Genomic DNA, 26,050 nt, shown 5'->3' on the forward strand with positions numbered 1-26,050 from the left:
AAAAAAAAACAACAACAACAACAACCCAATCCCTTCACTTTCTGTCTGCTATTTAAGGAGGAAGAGCTTTCTTTTATCCCCAGGAGATTTTTGTTTCTTTGTTTTATGAATAAGGAACCTGACATTGCACAACACTGAAAACCCAACTTGAATGAAGTACCACTAACTACCCCACAAACTGCACAAACTGGAGAAATGACAGGGAAAATGGGGGTAAAATAAGATACCAATGGTTGCCTGCACTTGACAGCGTTTTCTTTTAAACATCTGCCTTCTGAAATACAGCTTTGTTTTTCCATTAAGGCAGGAAATCAACATTATGAGTTTTGAAAACAGAGCATCAAATATTCAATAGCCCAGAAAATTCCCCAAACCTAGAAGCATCACTGAGAAAAAGATCACGAGGTGGGTAAGCAAATTCGGGGACAGCACGACTAGTTTTGAACTTCATGACATGAGATAACCAATTTCAAGTAACAGCTCCAAATCTGTTCCCTCGAGTAGGGAACAGCCTTACTGTATGACACTACAGGAATAAAAGGCTGTTCTTAGTGCCAGAAATACCATGCAAATCCCTGCTTTCCTGCTCTACTTCCTGGCAAGGCACATACCTCCATTTACCAGGAGGTGGAAAGAGAGGGCTCGGGATGATCATGAAAACCCCCCATGTCTCTGAATGCAGGATATCTGCTTTCACACTCCTCCAAACAAAAAGAGTGCACAGTTTGGAAAAATAAAACCTGTCAATTTTTTATGTGAAATACTACTTTGTGCATTAAAGAAAGATCTGTAGTGAACACTCTTCATTGAAAAAAATGAGTGAGTCCTGACATTCCCTAATCACCAACGTTGCTGTAGCCATAAAACCTTTAGAAGTAGAAAGCCAGAGCTTTGAATCCCAGGTCTGTCAGGTATGAACAGTGAGGAAATTCTGACCTGTTGTCAGAGTTTTGGATATCTTCCTCTGTGAGATCTGCAAATCAGGTAAGTTTATTATAAAGTTTTCATTTGTAGTTAAGTGCGTGGGAGGAAGGGAAGAAGCAGAGAACAGATAGGGTACTATATCTACTATATCTATTTGCACCTCAGTCTTTCTAGCACCAGCCTGCAGTCTCTCCTCCACCTCTTCCAATTTCCTGCCCTGCTGGCTGCCATCTTAAGTTACTGCTTACATATGTGGACTCCAACCAAAAAGCCCCCTCACTCAAATGCAGCATTCAGGGGAGAATACTCTGTGATGAACCCCACACTGACTCTACTTTATTAATCCATTCCTATTGGTACTACTTCTAACAACATGCAATGAAGAATAAAATAGGGGCGCCTGGGTGGGTCAGTTGGTTAAGGGTCCGACTTCAGCTCAGGTCATGATCTCTCACTCCGTGGGTTCGAGCCCCGCATCGGGCTCTGTGCTGACAGCTCAGAGCCCGGAGCCTGCTTCAGATTCTGTGTCTCCCTCTCCCTCTGCCCTTCCTCTGCCCACTGCTCGCTCGCTCTCTCTCTCTCTCAAAAAAAAAAAAAAATAATAATTAAAACATTAACAACAAATTTAAAAAAAGAATAAAATATATAAAGTGTGTCATTACCTAAGTAACAGTATTTACCTCAGAATATTCTGCAATCTCAGGGGGAAATATATATATTAGAGATTTTTTTCATAAGCATTAAGAGTGAATCAACCATAATAAAAGCCTAGAAAACAATTGAAAAATCCAAGACAGGAATTTTTAAAATTGGTTTTAATTGTGTAAATAATTAGCACATTTAAACTCACAGAGCAGATGGAGTCTGGTTTCCTATCACTAAGGTGTCTCTCCATTCTGGAAAGCTCTAGTTTCATACCATAGGCTAAGGCTACTCTTAGCCCAGGATTTCCAGGAATGGTCTTCATATTGCATTCTTTGCTGTTTTTTTTTTTTATAATAAATATGATTCGTTAATTATACAATTAAATCTAATTTCACTACTATAGATTTCCAAAGAGTTTCCATATACTCAAATTTTCAACTCGAAATCATGGACACATTCATGTGTTCAGATGTTTGCTTGTTCATTTGTTTGAAACACAACCATACATATGTTAGGAATACTGGTGAAAAAGCTGACTTTCTTCCCCACCATCATATGCCCCTCCTCAAATGTGAATAGCTACCATACAGAAGGACCCAGAGAGTAGCCATCACCTACCCAATTGTTTGGGAATACAACAGTATGTAACTGACTTGAATTGTAGAAGATATAAGCCCCTCCTCGCCCTTCCCTGTGTCACAAAAACAACCAAGTAGTAGGCTGAACAAGAACAAACACTAAGATATCCTGGACACTCGCTATATGCCAGGCCCTTGCTAAGTGTTTTACATTTACCCATTCATTTCATCCCTTCCACAGTCCTGTGAAGTAGGGAGTATTACTATCCCCTTCTTACAGATGGAAAAGCTGAGCTCTGAAAAATAACTAGGCCAAAATCTCTTAGAGAATATGGGACCATAATGGGATCTGAACTCAACGTGTCTGGCTACACAGACCCTGAGCAGCTCTCCCCAGAACTCTGTATCATTAAGCGCAATTTGTGTGTGGTTATCAGGTATATACCTTACGAGGCAGCTCACTACAATTTCAGAATAATGTGCAGCAAAATAGCTATTTAGCCAAGCTCAGTGGTAGTATGTTTAAATGTCTTGGTTCCTCATGTCTTGTCAGGAAATCCCTCTATTAATGGGGCAAGAGTAATACAATCTTCTTCTAAGGCAGATCGCTTATTGGAGCTGGAGCCTAGTTCTACCACCTGTCACGCTGTGAAGAGATGATCTATCCAGAGCGCAGAGATACCAGAATGGCCCCTGAAAGCACTCACCTTCCAGGAAAAATAGCAACTTATACCAGTCACGAGTAATCCCTGAGAATATTAACGGCGTTCTATTAGAGGGCTAACAGACTCTTTTCAGTAATACAGAGAGATCTACAAAAAGAAATTAGCCTCAAGGAGAAAAAAATATCTGATATGGTGTCACGTTCCTAACTTTAAAGCTATAACCTTTGCTCACAGGCCTGGCTTGAACAAATCATGGTTAGGACAGTTCTCTGCCTGCTATAGTTGTTTGGATTCTTGTTCTAACCGCTAAACCAGTAGGGAGGAAACGAAACAGTATGAGGGGTGGCAGCCGCCTCTTCTCCACGTGCTGTGAAATATAAGCTCTGACAATATTGTCTCTAATGTGAAAAGATAATTCTTAACTGTGACCAGCTCTATTCTCTGTATCACTGGTTGGCATTATTTTCCATTGGAAAACATGTATATTGGATTTCTGTGCAACCTCACTATATAAAAGTTGGACTCGAGCAAATCTCACTATAAGATTCTGAATCTATAAAACTTTACAGATCCCACCTCTTTTGAAACCTCCAATTCATTAGTTAAAGGAAAGCTGAGTTTGACAACTTACAGAAACACATGAGAAAGAAAAGAAAAAGCATATATTCCTTTATTGCAAAGAGAAAAGAGAAAGAGGGCATTAAATTGTGAAGTGTAAAGGTTGGGGGTGGGGGGGAATGCTTCATCCCTCCAAACTCTGGAACCAAGCATTAGGAGACATTCCTTTAGGCACAAAGAAACACTTCAGGAAGATTTCATTACACAGCAGGTGGCACACTTATGGAAACTGTTAATGCCAAGAAATGTCACAGTTTCAGCAAAAATGTACGTAAGTTCAAGAAATGCTTGACGATTCATGAAAACACAACTCATAAAAATTGGGATCTTTTGGAACATATTCCAGTTTTTTATGTTGATACCAGGGTGCCAAAAGATAAAAACTATTAATCTGGGTCTTACAAAGGTTGGATGGACATATCAATATTGTATTCTGTTTTTCTATGTTCCTGGAAAACCAAATTTCAATTCTCAAGAATCAATCCACAAAGCATATGTCACCCAGACCCAACAGATATTCCTCTACTCTTTAGCCGCTGCGACATCCTTGCAGCCATTTTGTGACCAAAGGGCAAGGTTCCGAAGCTACATGATTAAATACTGATCTTTGAAAGTGGTTCTGACGAATGTCTGGTCTACACGGAAGAGAGGCTGAAAAAGTTATAACTGAAGAACTTTAAGGATTACTTGTTAATCTCACTGGTAAAGTCCTGTCTTTAATTAGCAGACAAAAGAATCTTGATCTAACTGTGAAATTTGGGGGCCAAGAATATATTTTTACTCCCATGTTAGTCCTATTTTCAACAAAGACTTTTTCTTTCTCTTTCCAGTGTTTTAGTTGTTTTTCTCTAAAACTGAAAGTTATAGGTAGTTGAATTTGCAATTGCCATATGCTATAGAATTTCAGTATGTAATTGAAGAGAAAATATGCTTTTTTAAAACACAAGCAGAAAAACATAATGTACCATATACAGCGTATGTGCACTTAGGAAAGGGGAGGAGGCAAGCAGATAACCAGAGTTAGAGAAGAAGTCCTTCTCCTTTACCAATCCGGAAGAATCATGGTCAAATCTCGGCTGCTGCGGGCCGATTTAGTGCTGATTTTCAAATGCCTCCTCCATGCTTATTATGCTGTACTTTTCTATGTGTGTGGCCTAACTTTAAACAATGTATGTAGTTGAGGCCCTTTCTTAACTGGTAAGAAATAAATTGGGTTGGGGTGCCTGGATGGCTCAGTCAGTTAAGCATCCGACTTCCACTCAGGTCATGATCTCACGGTTCGTGGGTTCGAGCCCCACGTGGGGCTCTGTGCTGACAGCTCAGAGCCTGGAGACTGCTTTTGGATTCTGTATCTCCCTCTCTCGCTGCCCCTCCCCTGCTCATGTGCTCAATTCAATTTGATTCCAGCCACTATTTATTAAACACTTAGTATGGCTAATATGATAATCACATTGGCTCTTGAGGTGAAGTTAACTTTTGAAACAAGGGGTACAACCAAAGTAAGTGAGAGAGAAGGCCACGGCCAGGCCAAATAGAGTAGGAGGCAGAAATCTGTACACATGAGCCAGAGGGAGCGGGGGGGCACTTGCATTGTGGTAAATCCCATTGGACAGTTTTATTAAGGAAATGCAGTAAGAATGAAGGCCGGTAACAGGTCATCTATTCTGGTTAGCTGCTGTCCAGTCCCGTTTTTACAGTCTGTCCTTCTTTTCAGGCATTAACAACAAACTCACAAAAACTGACATGAGTTACTTAACTCAAGGACAAGTTCAATGACTGGATGTCAAAACTTGTTTTTTAAACAAAAAGAAAAAAAAGGAAAAGCGAAGAATACATTTAATCTGCTGGCCAGTATTTGTATTATCTGCTTTCTTATTCAACTGCTTTTAATCCTTTAATGCCCTAAGGCTTTCGGAGAGAAAGCAACACCCTTCACAGCAAGAAAAAAATGTATTTTAAAAAAGCCAAGAGGACCCAAATGAATAGATTTTATTTGCAATTTAACAATGTAAACAAAAATTTGGTTTTAGTTTCTAATTTACTGGGTTTTTTTTCGCAGGTGCTACTTATCCTTTCTATGGAATATCCTCAGTCTGCATTTAGCTCTGAACGTGCTCCCCCAGTTGACCTTGAGCAGTTACATTCCCTGCTATATAAAGGATTTGAAGACTTCAAATAAAAGGTGCTTTCATAACTCAATGCATTGTTATTAAAGTTTTTTTTTTTTCTGTAATAGCAGTGAAATCGATAGGGAAGAATGAAAGTAAATCCACAAAATAATAAAAAGAAAATCCACTTCTACTAGATGAAAGGCAGTTAAATCAAGATTGGTTTTGGCAGGTCTCGGGATCTGTCATGATCTACCGTGGCCCAGGGTAACATTCATCTGATACACTATGTCAGTATTCACTCTGTTTTTAGACACTTCTAACAGCATTTGATAACTGTTGTTTAAGTACCCATAAAATTGGGGCCCCTGGCTGGCTAAGTTGAAAGAGCAAGCAACTCTCAACCCTGGGGTCTTGAGTTCGAGCCCCATGTTGGATGCTTAAATAAATTAACAAACTTAAAAATAAAAAGTTTAAGTACCCATAAAACTAAAATATTGATGATGTGGACAACAAAAGCAAAAGAAATGTAGATAATATTAAATGTCCTCACACCTTGCAGCCTACTGACAAGTACTTGAAACAGGCAGAGCAACAGTCCTCAAGGAACTCACAACTGCCTTAATGTTAATGCTTTGCTACAGGCAAAAAGCAGCCTTAGCTTGACTTTAGCCAGGCCTCCAGGAACCTGTAAGTCTTCTTTAACATCCTTTTGGAAACTTCCTTTATCTCTGCCCCTCACAACTAAAAAGTATATAATCAATAGCGCCTTACAATCCCAGTGCAGATCTTTCTGCCCATGGATCCTGTCCCCGTGCTTTAATAAAACCACCTTTTGGGGGACTCCTGGATGGCTCAGTCTTGGTTAAGCGTCTGACTCCTGATTTTGGCTCAGGTCATTATCTCATGGTTTGTGAGATGGAACCTCGCATCTGGCTCTGTGCTGACAGGATGCAGCCTGCTTGGGATTCTCTCATTCCCTCTCTCTTTCTCTGTCCCTCCCCTGTTGCACATGCATACACCCGTGTACTCTCTCTCTCTCTCTCAAAAATAAATAAAAACTTAAAAAAAAACACCTTTTGCACCAAAAATGTCTCAAGAATTCTTTCTTGACCATTCAATCCTGAACCCCAACATTTTCCGTTAATACATCTCTTATTTCATATCCAATATGTATTGAATGCATTCAGCTGCAAGTAACAAAAACCTCTTGATTCAAATGGTTAAAAAGTAAAGAAACTCATTATCTCCTAGAATCAGAGATGGAGTTGCCTTAGGGTTGGTAATTCAGTAATTTAACAAGATCATCAAGAGTCACTTTTCCAGTCCTCCATACACAGTACACATGCTTGTAGTCATCTAGTGTCCCCATGGTTAAGGTGGCTGCTAAGTCCTGACATCACATGTATAACCAACAATTCCCGATAAAAAAATGACGTTCTCTTCCCTTAGAATCTCTAGGTCTCAGCAAACAAACAAACAGACAAGCAAAACTATTCTCTGAGGTCTCAAGTAGACTTCCCCTCACAGATCAGAATTGGGTCACAGGCCACTTCCTAAACTAATCACTGGCAAGAAGAATGGACCCAGTCATCAGCAGGACTAAAGCCAGGCCCATGTGCTCTGAAGTTCACCACCATCCAGGGAAAGTGGGGCTCTGCCAACAGGGAAGAAGGGGAAGAAAATGGGCCAATAACAGGCAAAGCACTAGTGTCTGCTATTGGTCAATTATAATTAGTAAAGTTACTAAAAAAAAATTTTAATCCGTATTTATTTTTGAGAGAGAGAGAGACAGAGTGCGAGTGGGGAGGAACAGAAAGAGAGGGAGACACAGAATCTGAAGCAGGCTCCAGGCTCCAAGCTGTCAGTACAGAGCCTGATGTGGGGCTCGATCTCAGGAACCCTGAGATCATGACCTGAGCCAAAGAGGGATGCTTACCCCAGGCACCCCAATAATTACTAAAGTTATTGAAAGGGTTGATAAATAATTTTGCCTAGCAAAAACAGGAAAAAGCCCTAAAAAGTAAATCATTGAAAAAGAGTGCCATGCTAGTAAAATATATACCCCCCCCCAAAACACAAAACAAACAAACAAAAAAACAAAAATGGGGGAGCCTGGGTGGCTCAGTCGGTTAAGCACCCGACTTTGGCTCAGGTCATGATCTCACAGTTCGTGAGTTCAAGCCCCGTGTCGGGCTCTGTGCTGACAGCTCAGAGCCTGGAGCCTGCTTCAGATTCTGTGTCTCCCTCTCTCTCTCTCTCTCTCTCTCTCTACCCCTCCCCTGCTCATGTGCTCTCTCTTCTTCAAAAATAAATAAATAAAACGATCATATATGGATGAATATATGCCACACTTACATACTGAATTCTTGCTGAATGCATAGTTGGAGAACAAGTATCAAAAATATTAACTTTCTCCTAAACCTTATTGTGCTAAGATTGACTTCTTAAATAAAAGCTTTTGCTTTGATCAGAGCTGTCAGCAATGAAAATATTTTTGGCAGCTATGAATCCCTGGTATGAAATACAAAAGTTATGATTATCAAATTCAGTTTCCTTTACTCATAATCAGAAGCAAGACAAAATATTCACTTGAATATCCTCATCAGTAGAAGATCAAATAGAACCACAATGAATGAATTGACAAAATGTTGTTCTCTCAGCCACTGTTACGTGTTCTAGGAATTTCATATAAAATATTTTCAAGTCATATAAAATAGTAAAGGATCTTTATGGGTTAATGAAAAAAAAAACAGAATTTAATCTTCATAAAGAGAAATGAGTATACTCAGTTTCTTTAACCCTCATGATCCCTGTTTTTACCAGAACAAGTTTCTCTGTAAAAGAAGCAAACTTGAGGGGCGCCTGGGTGGCTCAGTCAGTTAAGTGTCTGACTTTGGCTCAGTCATGATCTCACGGTTCTTGAGTTTGAGCCCTGAATCAGGTTCTGCACTGGTGATGCAGAGCCTGCTTGGGATTCTCCCTCTCTCCTTCCCTCTCTCTGCCCCTTCCCCACTTGCTCTCTCTCCCCGCCCCGTCTCTCTCTCTCTCTCTAAAAATAAGTAGACTTTAAAACATGTTTTTTTAAAAATTAAAAAAAAGAGAAGCAAATTTGCATAGTGAAGGGGCATCTTTATGCCATTGCTGTCCAGACCCTATAGACCAAGAAGAAACAATAAACAGATCTGTCATATTTGTTTAACCAATTTCTACCACCTTTTATTTTAGCTCTTGATTTTAGATCTCCTTCCTTCCTCTACAATAGTTATCTCAGGTAACTAGCTACAAAACTAGTCTGAAGTCCCAGGTTTCCCAGGTAACCCCAGCTACTTCATTCATACCCACAGCTTTAACTGCCAACTTAATGCCACTGAATCCCAAATCTATCTCTTGGATAGATCGTCCTCCGTGTCCCAGACCTCCCTCTGGGATGTGTCCCTTGACTGGGCCACAGGTGTTTTAATATGTCTAAAATCAAACTCATCTTCTTGTCACCAAAATCTGTTTGTCTTTTATCCCCTACATTGGTGTAGGGCACTGCCGTCAACCCAGCTGTCAAACCCCAAATCGGAGAGCCATCCTAGACCCATCCCTACGATGATCTGCTGTAAACCTGAAAAGAGTGATTCTCCCGCCTGCCTAGATCTACAATGGACCCCTCCTTCTCTGTCTCTGCTGCAAATCTGCTCACTGCAGACGATCGTTAGGACCTCCCTAGGCTACCACCCTAGTCTCCTAATCATCTTGCTGATTGAGTCTCCTGTTCTGTCATATCCAGCTTTTGTGCTACTGGTAGACCGGACTTTCTAAAGCACAAATCTGAGCATGTTACTCTGAACTCCAAATTTTTGAAGGCTCCCATCCCCTACAAAATAAGATCTGAATTAAGATAAGATCTGAAGGGTAGGGAATTCACGTGCAGAATGCATTACTAACCCTCCTCAGGAAGTTACTCAGCCTGGAAAACACCCTCCCTTTCACTTGTCCTTCCCACATGCTCTCGCTGCAGCTCAGACCTGCCCTCTTCTGTGCAGCCTTCCCCGACAATCCCAGGCTGAATTACGAGCACACTCGGTGGCTTCCCATTAACTTCAGGCAGTCGTTATCACTTTAAATTGTAATTGTTTGCATGACTTGGCTCAGAGCAGAGGCTGTGTTGGCCCACCTTTGATATTTAATACACAACATAATTCTTGGCACTTAGTAGGTTCCATAACTATCTGTTCAACAAATTGCACAAGTAAAATACAACAAAATGTGTTTATATGCACAGCAAGCAGCTCTTCAAATGCCCCGAGGGAGGTAAGCCGGATAGCTCAGGCCAAACAGCTGAGTCCCAATATCACTTTAACAGTAGTGTGGCAGCCACGGGCCATTTACTCACTAGGGTCATGGTCCCTATTCCGATTCCTATTTTAAGAGTGAATCTAAAACAGAAGAAGAATATGGTGGAACTGGATTTTCAGGCAGAGCTGGACAATGAGAATATTATTGTCTTTCAATTAACCAGATACAATGACATCAAAATGTAGCTCTGGCAAAAACTAAAGTACAACAGCTTAACACAAAACAAAGAATTTGTGAATTGTAACGATGGAAGAAACTTCATGAAGTCCCTCAGGCCTCCGGGTTATATGATCCACAAATGGTACTCTCTCTTCCCCCTTAAAAGATGGTCAGTAAAGACATTTAACAAATCCCTTAACACATTTGTCCTAGTGTTTAACAATCAATCTTTTAGAGTCCACAGTTGTTCCTAATTCCTAAAATAGTATATTCCCAGTAAAGATTAAAAAGAAAATGACTTTTGGGGTGCCCGTGTGGCTCAGTTGGTGAAGCATCCAACTTCAACTCGGGTCACGATTCACTCACAGTTTGTGGGTTCGAGCCCCACATCGGGCTCTGTGCTGACGGCTCAGAGCCTGGAGCCTCCTTCGGATTCTGTGTCTCCGTCGCTCTCTGCCCCTCCCCCACTCCTGCTCTGTCTCTCTCCCCAAAATAAACATCCAAGAAAATTTTAAAAAGAAAAAAGAAAGAAAATGACTTTTTCCCCCTTTTTTTTTTCAACGTTTATTTATTTTTGGGACAGAGAGAGACAGAGCATGAACGGGGCAGGGGTAGAGACAGAGGGAGACACAGAATCGGAAACAGGCTCCAGGCTCCGAGCCATCAGCCCAGAGCCCGACGCGGGGCTCGAACTCACGGACCGCGAGATCGTGACCCGGCTGAAGTCGGATGCTTAACCGACTGCGCCACCCAGGTGCCCCCTTTTTCCCCTTATACTAACTCTTCCTTCTCTGTCCTGGGTTTAAGAATTGTACACATACTTTGTCATAAACACAGCAATAATGATGGGCACAAGTGAGTGAGCACTGAGTATGCGTCAGGCACGATGCTAAGTGCCTTTCACGCATTATCTCATTCAGTCCTCACAACATCCTCATGAGGCAACCATCATTATTAACCCCATGTTATAGATGGGTTTAGGGTCAGTAAGTAATGCATGCACGGTTGCCTCGCTGGGAAGTAGCAGTGGCCATTACAACAAGGTCTGCCTGCCTCTCAGAACTTCTGGGTCAGCCACCGCATAGCACATACTCGGCCTCTCCACTATTCTGCATCCTCTGGAATTCCTTAGTGCTTCGCTGAAAGGGGCATGAACTTCATGAGTTTTACATATTTGTCTCCTGTGATTGCATCACATTATCAAATTGCTTTTTTTTTTTTTTTAACAACGTGACATTAAAGAAGATAGACCGACAACTTTGTTGTGTTTCCCAGAGCCAGGAAAAAACACAGTGAAGTTTTTATCCTCGCATTGTACTTATATATATATATATATTATATATAAGTATATATGCAATATAAAATATTACACAAATACATAAGTTAAAACACCTGATATATATCTATGCATTTTTATTTTTTAAATGCACCGATGTTAATCACAGGCCAATTTAAGGAAAGCATTAAGAATAATGCAAATCTATAATAACCTGAAATGGATGTTCTGATGTTAGAACAGTAAGAACACTGTTACTGTAAGTATTCTAATATGACTAGTATGGCTATTAATATCAATAACTAACATTTTTACATTATATGTCAGGCACTATGCTAAGCACCTTTAGAGCGTTAATTAATGTGATGAAAAAGAGTATTCAGAGGCAATTAGGCAATGCGATGGGCTAGTTAGCCATAACTTTCGGCAACTGGAAAGGTCTCCTAACACTAGTTTACTACACATCTTAATATCTTTGATCACAGACTCTGCACCCCAATATCATTCATGTAGCTTTTTTCTTTTTATTTGAAATTCAATATTTACTTTCATATTTGCTAAAATACACTTAAAATCAAAGGCTCTGCAAATAAATCATAAAACAACATAAGTTACTCTTGTATCATTCTAGCATTAATGTTTAATTTGTCAGATCGTTACATTTACCACAGAGCACTGCTCCTTTAATACGCAGGGTTCCTACGGCATCTGATATAAATCATAAGGTTTGAAACCAGGCCAACAGATGGTTTCATTTTCAAAATAGCCTGAGCCACAGCTGCCACTTTGTGTTAGCATCCAGATTAATAGCTGATAAATCAGTTAAAATACAGTGAGCCATCACAAAGATTCATTTTTTTTTCAGTTACTTAATCCCTGTCTTCCTCTAACTCAAGCAAATGTAAGGAAATAAGCCGAGCGTTCTAATGATCAGTTGCTTTTCATTTTTACTAAGGGCATATAACCATAAAATTTCAAATGCTTTCTTTTTAGAAGACATGTTTCATCAAAGAAATATTTGAGAAGAGGACAATTAGATTACAAAAAGGAATAACATGGGCATTTGAGAAATTTTACTATGTTAAAGGTTCTGCTTTTTTCAGGAGCATTCTGCTTTCTAGGCAGAATGACTCAGTTCCAGTTAAATCTGGACAGTCTTGGCTTTCTTTTTTTATCCCAGCCTAGTACACTTACAAGGGAACATTTAAATGATAAATTATACGGTCACTCATTTCTGTGTCAGAAATTAAATGATTAAATACTCTGTACTCAGCTCTTATTAATTTACTTGATAATTTTCAACGGAGAAAATTTCCAACTGCTAAGTTTTCAAGTGGAAAAAATGCACAGTTTCCTCAGATGATAAACTGTCTTTTCACTTCTCCCTCTCCTAACATACTCGAAATACACGCATCTTAATTGGTCTAAGTAGAGATGAAATTTTCTAAATCATCTTCCCTGTCAGCCTGTGCAAAAGAAAACAAGACAAACTTTTTGGGCCTGCCCACAGCAAAATGGACATTCTATATTATACAGTGTCAGCATCACATAAGAATGATTTTTAAATGAGGCATTCATATAGACACGGTACTGGCACTCTGGGATATTTTCGTTCTTGATACATTTTTATCACAGAATGCTTAAATGGAAATTAAAAAGGAATGGAGGAAAAAATTCGATAGCTAGGTAGCCATCCAAATTAATTTGTTGGAAGAAAAGGTTGGAAATATTGATCAAAGTTAAGGTTGGAGAGTTGTCTGAGGCTTAAGTTTTTTCATGGTTTTCTTGGACCATGAACTGAAGCAGCAATTCTTAAACGTATTGGCTTCAGGACCACTTTACACTCTTAAAAATTACTGACAATCTCCCCATCTTCCTTCCCACTCAAAGAGCTTTTGCTCATGTGGGTGATTATTTATCAGTATTTTCTGTATTTGAAATGAAAACAGAATTTTTTCAAAATTTTTTATTTCAAAATATCTTTTTTAAAAATTTTGTTAAATGTTTATTTATTATTGAGAGACAGAGAGAGACAGAGCATAAGCAGGGAAGGGGCAGAGAGAGGAGGAGACACAGAATCACAAGCAGGCTCCAGGCTCTGAGTTGTCAGCACAGAGCCCAACGTGGGGCTCAAACTCACGAACCATGAGATCATGACCTGAGCCAAAGTCAGACGCTTAACCAACTGAGCCACCCAGGTGCCCCTCAAAATATCTTAAATATTATCATTATGAGTCTTTTTATGAAAAACAACTGTATTTTTAATTAAAAGTTTTTACAGTGAGAAGAACAGCATTCATTTACATTTCTGCAATTTTCCTTAATGTCTGGCATAATCAAAGACAGCTTTATCCTCAGGTCTGATTCTGCATTCAGTCTGTTGCAACATATGGTTTCATTTGGAGCCTAAGAAAAATCCAGCCTCACATACATACAAATTTTCAAAAGGGAGGAGAATAATAGCTTTTTCAGATAATCATGAATATTCCTCTTTGATACTATACCAAAACTCAACAAGTTGCAGTTTCTTGAAGTTTAGTTGCAATGTGGAATCTTAAAACTTCTGAACTCCTCTTACTCTTTATAGTCAAATCTTCTGGTATCTTGAATTTTCAATGGATCCTTTATCTATGCATATGTCTTTGTAACAAATATTGGTCATTTAAGAAATATTGATTGAGTTATGCATATCTTCCATATTTTGACCCACTTCCTTATACAACATCAAAAAGCAAAACCCACATTGGACAATCATTAATATCACCCCATGGATTGCAAAAGGCCACTAGTAAACTTCTGATGGTGATGGAAATGTTCAGTATCTTGATGGTGACAATGGTTTCACAGTTGTATCTGTACATTAAAAACTCACCAAATTGTACACTTTAAATTATGTGCAGTCTGGGGGTGCCTAGGAAGCTCAGTCAGCTGAACGTCTGACTTCGGATCAGGTCAAGATCTTGTGGCTTGTGAGTTCGAGCCCCACATTGAGCTCTGTGCTGACAGCTCAGAGCCTGGAGCCTGCTTCCCATTCTGGGTCTCTCTCTCTCTGTCTCTCTCTCTCTCTCTCTCTCTCAAAGGTAAACATTACAAAAAAAATTTTTTTTAATTATGTGCAGTAAAATAAAAATAGTGTGACAGAGGGGGAAAAACTGGGAAAACAGAGTTCATTATTCTACTGTGTGCTATTTAGTTTTGTTGATGACATTTTCCATAATAGAAAGTGGGAAAAAGTCTTTAAGTTTTAGGAGGCTGTTAAACTCATGGTAATAAAGTTTTCCAAAATTCTTATTTTTGCCTGAGAGCTTGAATTTTATCATAGTAGTAAATCATGTCAGATACCCCTGATGTGACAAGTTTATTTTAAAGAAAATGCCTGCCAAATGCCCAGATGTGAAAATGATAGTTTGTGAGTCATGTTTCAACAAAAATGACGTTTCAGAAAAGGAAGTCACTACTTTAGCTCGTAGTTTAAATAATGATACAAGTGCCCTTCCTGAGTCAACCTCCTGCTTCAATATGCTGCTGAGGTACTTTAGGAACACTTCTCATTTATGTTAATAGAATACGAAAAAAGACACACATATAGAGATAAATTAAACACAATTAATTACTTTTACTACTCAGCAAAAGCATTCTTACGTGAAATTGGCTTTTTTAGCTTTTTATTTATTTTTGAGAGACAGCACAAGTGACAAGAGGGGCCAATGGAGAGGCAGAGAATCCCAAGCAGGCTCCATGTCCTGTCAGCACAGAGCCTGACATGGGGCTCCATCCCACAAACCCTGAGATCGTGACCTGAGCCAAAACCAAGAGTTAAACGCTCAACCAACTGAACCACCCAGGTACTCTGAAATTGGCTTTTTTTTTTTTTAATGTTTTTAAGGGCGTGTGGATGGCCTTGGATAGAATAAATTCATTGATTCACATCACTTGGAATCCTCACTGTGTTTCAGCCCATAAAGTCGGAGTCTGGTATCTTGCTGGTCTGACCTGTTGGGCACTGGATATAGGCTGAGTTGACTATAACTGAGTCGGCTCTAACTTACCTATGACCCCCTTCATCTTCTACAACTGTAACTGTGCACACCTGTATGCTTCTATTTGAGCCCACGGATGGCCCAATCCTAACCCTCTCATTGCCTCTGTGCTATAGTCTGAAACTAACTTAAAGTCTTAACTTCAGGATCCAATCTTGTGTTATTGCAGGAAGTATTAAATTTCACCCTCTTTTTATCCCACGTCTATCTGCTCAGTCTTTTTATTACACATCCTCTGTCTCAACATGTATGACTGTGCATATCTCCTTTCCTACCTCTTTCACCTACTTCTACACCCAAACCTAGCCAGCTCCTTGCCACACCTTCCTTAGCTAACTAGATTACAGGTTCAATCGTTAGTCTTTGCAGTGTGTCTATCACTAATATTGCCTCTTCACTGCTTCCCAACCCATCGCTTCCCTCCCCTGTAAATCATAACTGCTGCTCCTAGAAGGTGTCCTTTTGCTACTCTCCATCTGTCTATTCAGTCTTATCCTATTCTTTTGACCTCTGCCACTCCTTACTCCCACACTCTCTGAGAAGATAAAATCATAAGCTTCTTCCACTGTGTCCTAACATAGCCCACTATTGTCATGGGCAAAACCCTATTCATCTATTCCTCATTCCTCCCCATTTCTCATTGCCCAGTGACTATCACACTTAAGGACTGTCTTATAGTTCTCCATACCTCATTATACCAAAGAGAGGCATATACACATTGTAATTTTTTTTAATGTTTTATTTTTGAGAGACAGAGAGAGACTGAGCATGAGCGGGGGAGGGGCAGAGAGAGAAAGAGAGGGAGACACAGAATCCGAAACAGGCTCCAGGCTGTCAGCACAGAGCCTGATGCAGGGCTGGAACCCACGAGCCGTGAGATCATGCCCTGAGCCGAAGTTGGACACTCAACCAACTGAGCCACCCAGGAGCCCCAAGGCATATATGCATTGTATATGCTCAATAACATTCATTAAGTTAATGATGACTAATTATTATGAAACCAAAAAACAGTCAGGATCCCAGAAAATTATGGTTTCCACATCTACTTGCGAAAGTTATAAAGAAATACACTGGCCTGCCAAAAACAGCAACAACAACAACAACGTCTAGACCTTTCAAATTCCCCATTGCCTCCTATAAGGTATGTCTGAGAGCTGAAAGTAAACTAGTCTTTGCAATCATTAAATTGCTCATCAATCTTACAAAGGGTGTCATTTAGTCAATTACCTCCCCTAAGGAAATATAAATGGAATATAGCTGCCTGAGAAAAATTAATTCACCCAACTGTTAAGTAGCTCACTGAGAACAGCTTCCACCATGCTAGGATACCTGAGCCATATTTCATTCCTGGTTTCACCACAAAAAAAATTTTTTTTTACCTTTTTTTAAAAAAAGTCTTATTTTGAGAGAGAGAAAGCATAAGCACATGCAAGAGGGGAAGGGGTGGAGAGAGAGGAAGAGAGAGAGAATCCCAAGCAGGCTCCATGCTGTCAGCACAGAGCCTATGTGGGGCTTGAACCTATGAACCAAGAGATCACGATCTGAGCCGAAATCAAGAGTTTGATGCTTTACCGACTGAGTCACCCAGGCGCTCCTTTTTTTTTCCTTTTTGGATTTGAATTTTAGCTGATTATTGCAGTTAGGTTTGTAAGGAGTTGCAGCCCACTATTAAGTAGGCATACTATTACCCAAAGTTTTGATGATGAGAGAACTAAGAGATATAACCTTTTTTTGTATCTGAAAATATGAATGATGTCTCCATATTCTACCAAACTCCCCTAACACTCACATGAGGTATATGATGGCTAAAGACAGAGGAAAATGCTCAGCATTGAAATGTAAAGCAGGCACAGGAAACAGCAATAGCTGGCAGGGGGATCCAAATTCAGAGGGCTTCAGGAGCCAAGCACAGAGTGAGAACAAGTTCAGCAAGTTTATGGTAACAACAACAGAATACGGGGGATAATAAAAAGCAGCTACTTCTAAGGTCAGTGTGCCTACTAACCTATCTAGAAAATCGCTACCATGCAAGAATGGAGAACCAGTATCACATTTTCTGATTTTTCAGAAGGCAGCAGAAACCCAGAGTTTTTACATAAATCACCCCAATACTGGCAAATTACTAAAATTAGAAAACAAACAAACCAACCCTGTGCCAGTGAAGTACAAAATGGAAGATGCTAATTTGTGATCTTGGAACATACAGTTGGGGTATAAAAAATATTATAAAAATATATTCCTAAAGCTAAATCCCTACTTCACACTCACTTTTAGCAACTGGATTTCTGCATTAATCCTCTGTGTCCGAGTACTTGTATAAATGATCATACCAAGTAGATTAAAAGCTCAAATGCAAAAGCAATAACAAAAAAACTGGAAGACATAAATGAATACGTATCAAATCTTTGATTTGGAGATGACTAATAATGGAAGAAATCACAGGAGAACATTCCATCTATAATTTAACAAAAATTAAAAACATTTAATGTGAAAATTGCCTTGTGACCAAAATTAAATGTAAAATAAAACCTGGTAAATATTTGGACCAATATGGCAAAGGGCTAATTGTCTTTACTATAAAAACAAAACCCAAAACAAAACAAAACAACACATCTCACAAATCGATAAGAGACATGAAAAGAATAGATTCCAACTCCTTATGGACAAGCACGGTTTGCTGTTGCCAGTTCGACTGCCAAACCACACATGTACAACACAATGGCTCTCAAAAACCTAAAAAGCATCAGAAGAAAGGAAGTGCCACAAAAGATCCAACAAATAGAAGAATTCACACCCACAGAACTAGAGATTTAAAAAATATGGGAAGTCTTGTTTGGAGAAATGTCTACTTTGCTCTTCTACCCATTTTTAAATCCAATTATTTGTTTTTTTGTTCAAAATGGCCAACAGACACATGAAAAGATGCTAAACATCACTAATCATCAGGGAAATGCAAGTCAAACCACAATACAATGTCATCTGACACTTGTTAGAATGGCTATCAACAAAAAGACAAGAACCAATAGGTGCCAGCAAAGATATGGCGAAAACAGAACCCTTATGCGCTTTTGGCGGGAAAGTAAATTGGCTCAAAGACTATAAGAAAAAGTACGCAGAGTCCCCCAAAAAATTAAAAATAGAAACACCATATGATCCAGTAGATCTGGATATAAACCTAAAGCAATGAGAATAGGATTTCAACCAGATATGAACTTCCATGTTTATCACAGTGTTATTCACAATATCCAAAATATGGATAAAAAGATGTCATATGTACACACAATGGAATATTATTCAGCCATGAGAAAGGAGGATATCCTCCCACTTGCAACAACATGGATGGACCTTGAGCACATTATGCTAAGCAAGATAAGTCAAAGAAAGACAAGTACTGTATGATATCATTTATAAGTGGAATCTAGGAAATTAAATCTGTAAAAAAAATAATAAAATCATGATTACCAGAAAACTGGGGGTTGGGGAAGTAAGAGTAATGGTGTTTTAAATTTTTTTTTCAACGTTTATTTATTTTTTGGGGGGACAGAGACAGACAGAGCATGAACGGGGGAGGGGTAGAGACAGAGGGAGACACAGAATCGGAAACAGGCTCCAGGCTCTGAGCCATCAGCCCAGAGCCTGACGCGGGGCTCGAACTCACGGACCGCGAGATCGTGACCTGGCTGAAGTCGGACGCTTAACCGACTGCGCCACCCAGGCGCCCCTAGAGTAATGGTGTTTTAAAGTGTACAAACTTATAACAAGTAGCAAATAAGTCATAAAGATCTAGTATACAATATACTTAATATAAACATAAATATTGTACAGTTATATAATGTGATAAATATCACTACATTGGCAATTAAAGCATAATACATAAATATATCAAAGTAAAAACTTGTACTCCTTAAGTTTATACAATGTTACACATTAAATTCACTCAATAAAAAAGAAAAACTAAAATACTTTTAAATATATAAAAAGAACATTAATAATTAATTATATTGAAATCCTCAAAGAGCTGAATGAAGCAATAGCATCCACAAAGCAAAGAACAGAAGAGGAAAATATGAAAAAGAATCAACTGGAAATCTTAGAAATGAAGCATATAGTCATTGATATTTTTTAAATAATAATGATAAGATACCCTAAATGGCATAATTGAGACAGCTGAAAAGAAAATCCATGACTTAGAATCTAGTACTCTCCAAGAATGCCTCATTACCAAATTAAGACATAGGAAATATGCCAATCCGAAGAATTCCCTCCCTAGAGAAATTCACTTATGTACCTACATACAAAGTTTTATAAAAAATTCCAAGTCTTTGAACCCAACTTCTTACCCTAGAAATTCTGAATGCAAAATATGTTAAGAATTTAAATCTGTCCCATTCTATAAATGCATACAATAAAATATTGGTTCAAGGTACAGGAAACAGGCTTTAAATTTGAGTCAGGATCAAATCAAAAAGAAGTCAGTTAAATCTGATCAAGAAATGAAACTCACAAAGAAAGTATCGTGAATATTCCTAAATACTCTCTATTACAAAACTCAGATAAGATTAAGATTGAGAAAATCAATAACTAGCCATAGCAAATAAAGGAATTCTAGTGTGTATTAATTATAACACGATAATTATTATACTGGATGCAGATATTATTTTAAAATCTTTTTTTTAGTTTATTTATTTTTAGAGAGAGGGAGTGTGTATGAGCAGGGGAGGAGCAGAGAAAACACAGAGAGAGAGAGAATGCCAAGCAGGCTCCACACTGTCAGCACAGAGCCCAAAGCAGGGCTCGAACGCAAACTGTGAGATCATGACCTGAGCCGAAACCAAGAGTCAGACGCTTAACAGACTGAGCCACCCAGGAGCCTCATCGAGGCAGATATAATTTTAAAGTTCATTTTGGCATCACAAAATGTGACGGAAAAGGTAGAGTATTTGTAATAGGCAAAATCCATTTTTTAAAATAAATGTTAAATGATCAGTATGGGGATACAAGATTCGTGGAGCTTAAAAGAAGCTAAATTGCTTTGAGTTAGAAAAAGATGAGAGATAAAGAAGCCTGAGGGGAAAATCTAGAGATATTGCCTGGAATAAGGGGAGTTTTGAAGACTAAGCTGAAAAGAACAATAAAATAAAAAATTCAATGGTTGATGTATTGTGATTTGGGATGAGCTGGACACAGCTGTCTAATGGCAATGTCAGTGATACATGCCAATCCCACAGTATCTTCAGGAAATTCTACAGATTGCTCAGGGGGTTTTGTTTGCTTTTTAAATGGGAGTGGGAGAGGCAATGAAGCACTGAGCTCTCCTTCAAGGTTGGCCTAAAGTAATCACAGAGAAGATATGGCAAGCTAGCCAAAATCTGTGTTCCACAAGAAAATTGTACATTTGCCATTTGCAATGAACTTAAAAGGAAATGTTTAGCCCTCATCAAAACTTCATGGAAGACAGCACTCCAGCAAAACTCCTGAAAACACAAAAGTCTTCCTTAAAAATCGACTTGAAATGTTTCAGAACATAAATTCAAACGACATATTGAATATCTTCTGTTTAAGATAGCTAAGATCTTTGGAAGATGACGACCGCTCTGAAGATACCTAGTGAGAATTTGGAAATAAAATTGTGTCTCTGGAACATTTCCTTAATGCATTAAAAAGACTTCAGTATTAAGATTCTTTCAGGATGTATACTTCCATGGATTTTCTTCAAGCTGATGTGGAGAGAAATTATCTTGGTTGAAGACCTTGAAATATTTAGATATGGGTATTTATCTTCTTCGAATATTTTCATGTTACTTCAAAAGTATACAAATCAGGTTGTCTTGAAGTTCACCATTTTATAAGAATGATGCCTGGATTTGAAATAGCACATGTGAATCACATGTGAACAAATTCCTTTGAATACATTCACACTGCAGAACAGCCCTGCTCTGGCTTAAAAAAAAAAAAAATCTTCATTTGGTTTATACATTTTTCACTTGGAAACGTAATTGTGTATGAGTCTGTCTTAATCACATGCCATCTCCCTGATAAGATGAGAGAAGTATTCATGCGTGAATCTGTTTCCCCACAAAACATGTTTCCTTTGGGGAAGAAATTGAAGAACACATTTTCAATCATTGCAGGCCACCTAGACTTTATCTTCTCAGAATGAAACGTTCTGACCTGGAATATTCTATTCCCAATTAAAAGCAGCAAACATGAAAATGCCTTGTGTGGAATGGTGCGTTCATACAGGTCCTCACTGGAGAAAATGTTTTCTTCATATTCATGAAATAAAATTAAACTGGAATGAATTTCGAATCAACATTTCAAGACTTCATTATATTTAAAGCGCAAAAGTATATAAAAACCAAAGGTACTAAAATCTTGACCGATAAACATGAACCATGCGTATGTTTTACAAAATTTCCAATGTATTATCGCCAAAACATAATGTTTACAAAAATACATCGCTGAAAAGAACATATACAACTAGCCCTAAGTATCTGCCAAAAAGAAACAATATTAACAAAATCAAAATTAAAGATAATAAGTAATTTTTAAATGGCACTCACCAATCACAATTGAAGACTCACAGTGATAATAACCATTACTTTGTTTTTTCTTTAGCATGGAGCAAAGATCTATGCGATGTACCATTTCTTCTCCAAATCTGTGACTGATAAATTTTTCATAGAATTCGGGGTCTATTTTTTTCACTCCCTTGAAATGACAAAACAAAATCACATCACTCAATCATTCCACTGAGGCAGGGCAGCTACTTCATATTTATATCCCTTTCTTGGAACCTGATATCACACTTCGGTACACAATACAGCCTACTGGCATTTGAAAATGGATACCACAAAATGGTTTTAAAGTTGTTTTTAAAGTCTCCCTGTCTAGGATGAGTTGTATTTAAAAAAAAAAAAAAATCATTGAAGAATGTTGGGTTTAAAATTGGCAGCATTCAGGACTTCACATGCTTCAAGCTTCTGAAATAATAAAGTATATCAAGTTGAAATTAGAGGTATAAAAAAAACACTAATTGTCTTCAACAGAGAAATGGATGAATTTTTAAAAGTGATACAAATTTTAACATTTTATAGTGTATAAAATGTTTTAATAACATGAATACAATTTTTTTTTATTTTTTTAAACGTTTATTTTTGAGAGACACAGAGACAGAGTGAGAGTGGGGGAGGGGCAGAGAGAGAGGGAAACAGAATCTGAAGCAGACTCCAGGCTCTGGGCTGTCCGCACAGAGCCCGACATAGGGTTCGAACCCATGAACTGTGAGATCATGACCTGAGCCGAAGTCAGACACTTAAACGACTGAGCCACCCAGGCACACCAGATGAATGCAATTTTTAAACTCCTTATGTAAGAATCATTAAAAAAAAATTTTTTTTAACGTTTATTTATTTTTGAGACAGAGAGAGACAGAGCATGAATGGGGGAGGGTCAGAGAGAGCGGGAGACACAGAATCGGAAACAGGCTCCAGGCTCTGAGCCGCCAGCACAGAGCCCGACGTGGGGCTCAAACTCACGGACCGCAAGATCGTGACCTGAGCTGAAGTCGGCCACTTAATCGACTGAGCCACCCAGGCGCCCCTGTAAGAATCATTTTAAAACAGGGGCACCGGAGTGGCTCAGTTAAATCCGACTCAATTTCAGCTCAGATCACGATCTTACAATTGTGAGATCGAGCCCTGTGTCACGCTGTGTGCTCAGCATGGAGCCTACTTGGGATTCTCTCTCTTCCTCTCTCTCTCTCTCTCTGCCTGCCCCCCAAAATAAATACATATATTTTTTTAAAAGAACCATTTTAAGACAAAGGTTATTTGAATTGGAAGAGGAAGTCATCGGATCTTCCAAGTTGTTCTCTACCTGCCTCTCATTATTCTCAGTGCCTTTCATATCAAGAAGAAGGCTGGCTGGTGAACTCACAGTGGAAGCCCTTGCTACCTGTGTAGTTTCCCCAAACAAGGGAAGGAATGTCTTCCTCTCCCCTTCCTATGCAATGGTCCTGCAGCCAGCCTCACAGTCCCAAAACACAGTCCACAAGATGAAGGTACAATACTTTCCAGGTCAAGTTTACTGGCTATGTGTGAATTTTTCCTTTTAATTTATAACTTAAAAAAATTTTACCCTGGCAATACTTGTCATCTGTTTAAAAATTAGAAAATGCGAAAAATTGGAAAGAGAAGAAAAATAATTCATGTCCTTTCCAACACATTAACAGTGTGGGTATACCCTTCAAGTCTTTTTCTATGCATATATATATATGTATATATAATATTCAGATTATATTTATATAAATCTTATTAAAGTACAGTTAGAATACATATTTTCCCTTTTTATTCACAAAAAAATTATGACAAACATTTCAAAAAGATATAAAAACAAAAAATTAAAATGAAATCACCCCACACTGAAACTACTACAATTTTGTTATGTATTTTATTTCTCCTGTGCAAAACAAAGTACTTTTTTTTCTTTTTTATAGGAACGTGGTTGAGCCATGAGTACTATTTGGCAATCAGCTTTTTTTCCCAGTTAGTATGTCAATAAGTAATATACAGATGTGCAAGATATTTTTAATATTTTTGTTGCCACAGTACTCCACTATATGGGGGCATCATTAATTTATGCATCCAACTATTTATTGTTAGACATTTAAATTGCCCTTAATTTTTAATATTATATTTAACATGTTTTTGTTGATCTATGTTCTTGTTCTGTATCCAAGCTGAGCTGCTGCCCTTTCCTAACTGCTCCACTCACAGACTTTCCTACCTCCGTTAAGAGTAAATGTTCTAGCTGACCAGGTGGAAAGCCCTGGGGTCACCCTGAATTTGCCTCTTTCTTCAGTGTTGCCTCCAATCCAATCTTGTTGGCTCTCCCTTCAACACATGACTAATTCTCACTACTGCCTTGCTACCTTGGTCCTGTCTTTCACCCAGATTATCCTGATAGCCTCCTGTTTTCTCACCCTTGCCTCCTCTACAGCCAGAGTGATCCTATCAAAACATACATCACATCAGGTCACTCCTCTGCTGAAAATTCTCCAGAGGTCCCCACTTTTCTCAAAAGTAGAGCCAGCTTCCCCAGAACAGCCCACAAGTTCCTGCTCTGCCCTCTCAGTAATTTCTAGGCCGTGTCTCCTGCTCATCCCCCTTCCTGCTTCCTCTCCTGGCAATGTTCCTCCAGATATCCTCATGGCCAGTCTCCCATCCTGCCATCCTGGGAGACTGCCTGCCTTCCAATTTTTTCTTTCTTTCTTTGTGTCTTTGTTTCTTCCTTTGTTTGTTTGTTTGTTTCTTTCTATCTTATCTTTCTTTTCATCTGAAAGAGAGAGTGCACATGCACAGAGACAGGAAGAAAGAGAGGCGGGGCGGGGGGGGGGGGGGGCAGGCAGTGGAATCTTAAGTAGGCTCACGCTCAGCACAGAGCCTGATCCAGGGTTCAATCTTACAACCCTGAGATCATGACCTGAGCCAAAATCAAGAGTCCCATGCTTAACCAGGCGCCCCTCAAATTTTATTTTCTTAACAGAATTTTACCTGACCACACTCTTTAATTTGCACTCCCAAATCCTTTCTACGCTTCTCTCTTCATAAATATCTATGTACGTTCTTCCACAGCACCTACCACCTCCTACCATACTGTGTAATTTACTTTGCTGTGTTCATTTTTCACGGCCTGTCATTATCTCTCTCCCCATTAGAATGCATGTTCCCCAAAGACAAAGACTTTTGTCTGACTTTCATTTACTGAAATGTCCCCAGTGCCTAGCACACTGCTTGTCAAGGAACAGTGCTTAATAAATAATTGTCACAAATGTCATATGACTTCACTCATATGTGGAATTTAAGAGACAAAACAGATGAACATAAGGGAAGGGAAGCAAAAATAATATAAGAACAAGGAGGGGGACAAAACGTAAGAGACTCTTAAATACAGAGAACAAACTGAGGGGTGCTTAAAGGGTTGTGGGGGGGGGATGGGCTAAATGGGTAGGGGCATTAAGGAGGACACTTGTTGGATGAGCACTGGCTGTTATATGTAGGGGATGAATCACTGGACTCTACTCCTGAAATCGTTATCGCACTATATACTAGCTAACTTTGATATGAATTAAAAACAAAAACACCGAAGTGAAAAAAATCATAATTGTCACAAATTCAGAGGATAGAGTTTCAAAAGAAAGGCAGTTGACAGCATCAAATGCTGTTCATTCTAAATTCAGTAAGAGTGAAACCAAGTGGACTTCTTTTGGTTTGGTGGGTAGGGGGCCCTGAGAAAGCAGCACATGGTACTGAGGGGCAATCGAAATGCGGGAGTTCAATCGAGCTCTGCTACTTTTCAAGATGTGGTTTGGCCTCAGTTTCCTCATCGATAAAATGAGGTTAACAAGTGAACCTACTTCAAAGTGTTATATGGACTAAATAAGTGAACTTCTAAAATGTTTAAAACAGGGAAATAGAGGGGCGCCTGGGTGGCGCAGTCGGTTAGGCGTCCGACTTCAACCAGGTCACGATCTTGCGGTCCGTGAGTTCGAGCCCCACGTCGGGCTCTGGTCTGATGGCTCGGAGCCTGGAGCCTGCTTCCGATTCTGTGTCTCCCTCTCTCTGCCCCTCCCCCGTTCATGCTCTGTCTCTCTCTCTGTCTCAGAAATAAATAAATGTTAAAAAAATTA

General features: G+C 39.0%; 1 protein-coding gene across 4 annotated transcripts in view; it reads right to left on the reverse strand.

The window, feature by feature from the left end:
* Nucleotides 1–26,050, reverse strand: part of AKAP7 (A-kinase anchoring protein 7) — a 150,160-nt gene that overhangs the window by 42,991 nt on the left and 81,119 nt on the right. For all 4 annotated transcript variants that reach the window (XM_040449187.1, XM_040449189.1, XM_040449188.1 and 1 more), the window contains one exon: nt 21,924–22,071. In XM_040449187.1, the coding sequence (XP_040305121.1) occupies nt 21,924–22,071 (148 nt within the window). The remainder of the gene's footprint in view (nt 1–21,923; nt 22,072–26,050) is intronic.

Source organism: Herpailurus yagouaroundi, unplaced genomic scaffold (assembly GCF_014898765.1).
Source record: "Herpailurus yagouaroundi ecotype Mexico unplaced genomic scaffold, PumYag 198, whole genome shotgun sequence".
Taxonomy (NCBI): Eukaryota; Metazoa; Chordata; class Mammalia; order Carnivora; family Felidae; genus Herpailurus; species Herpailurus yagouaroundi.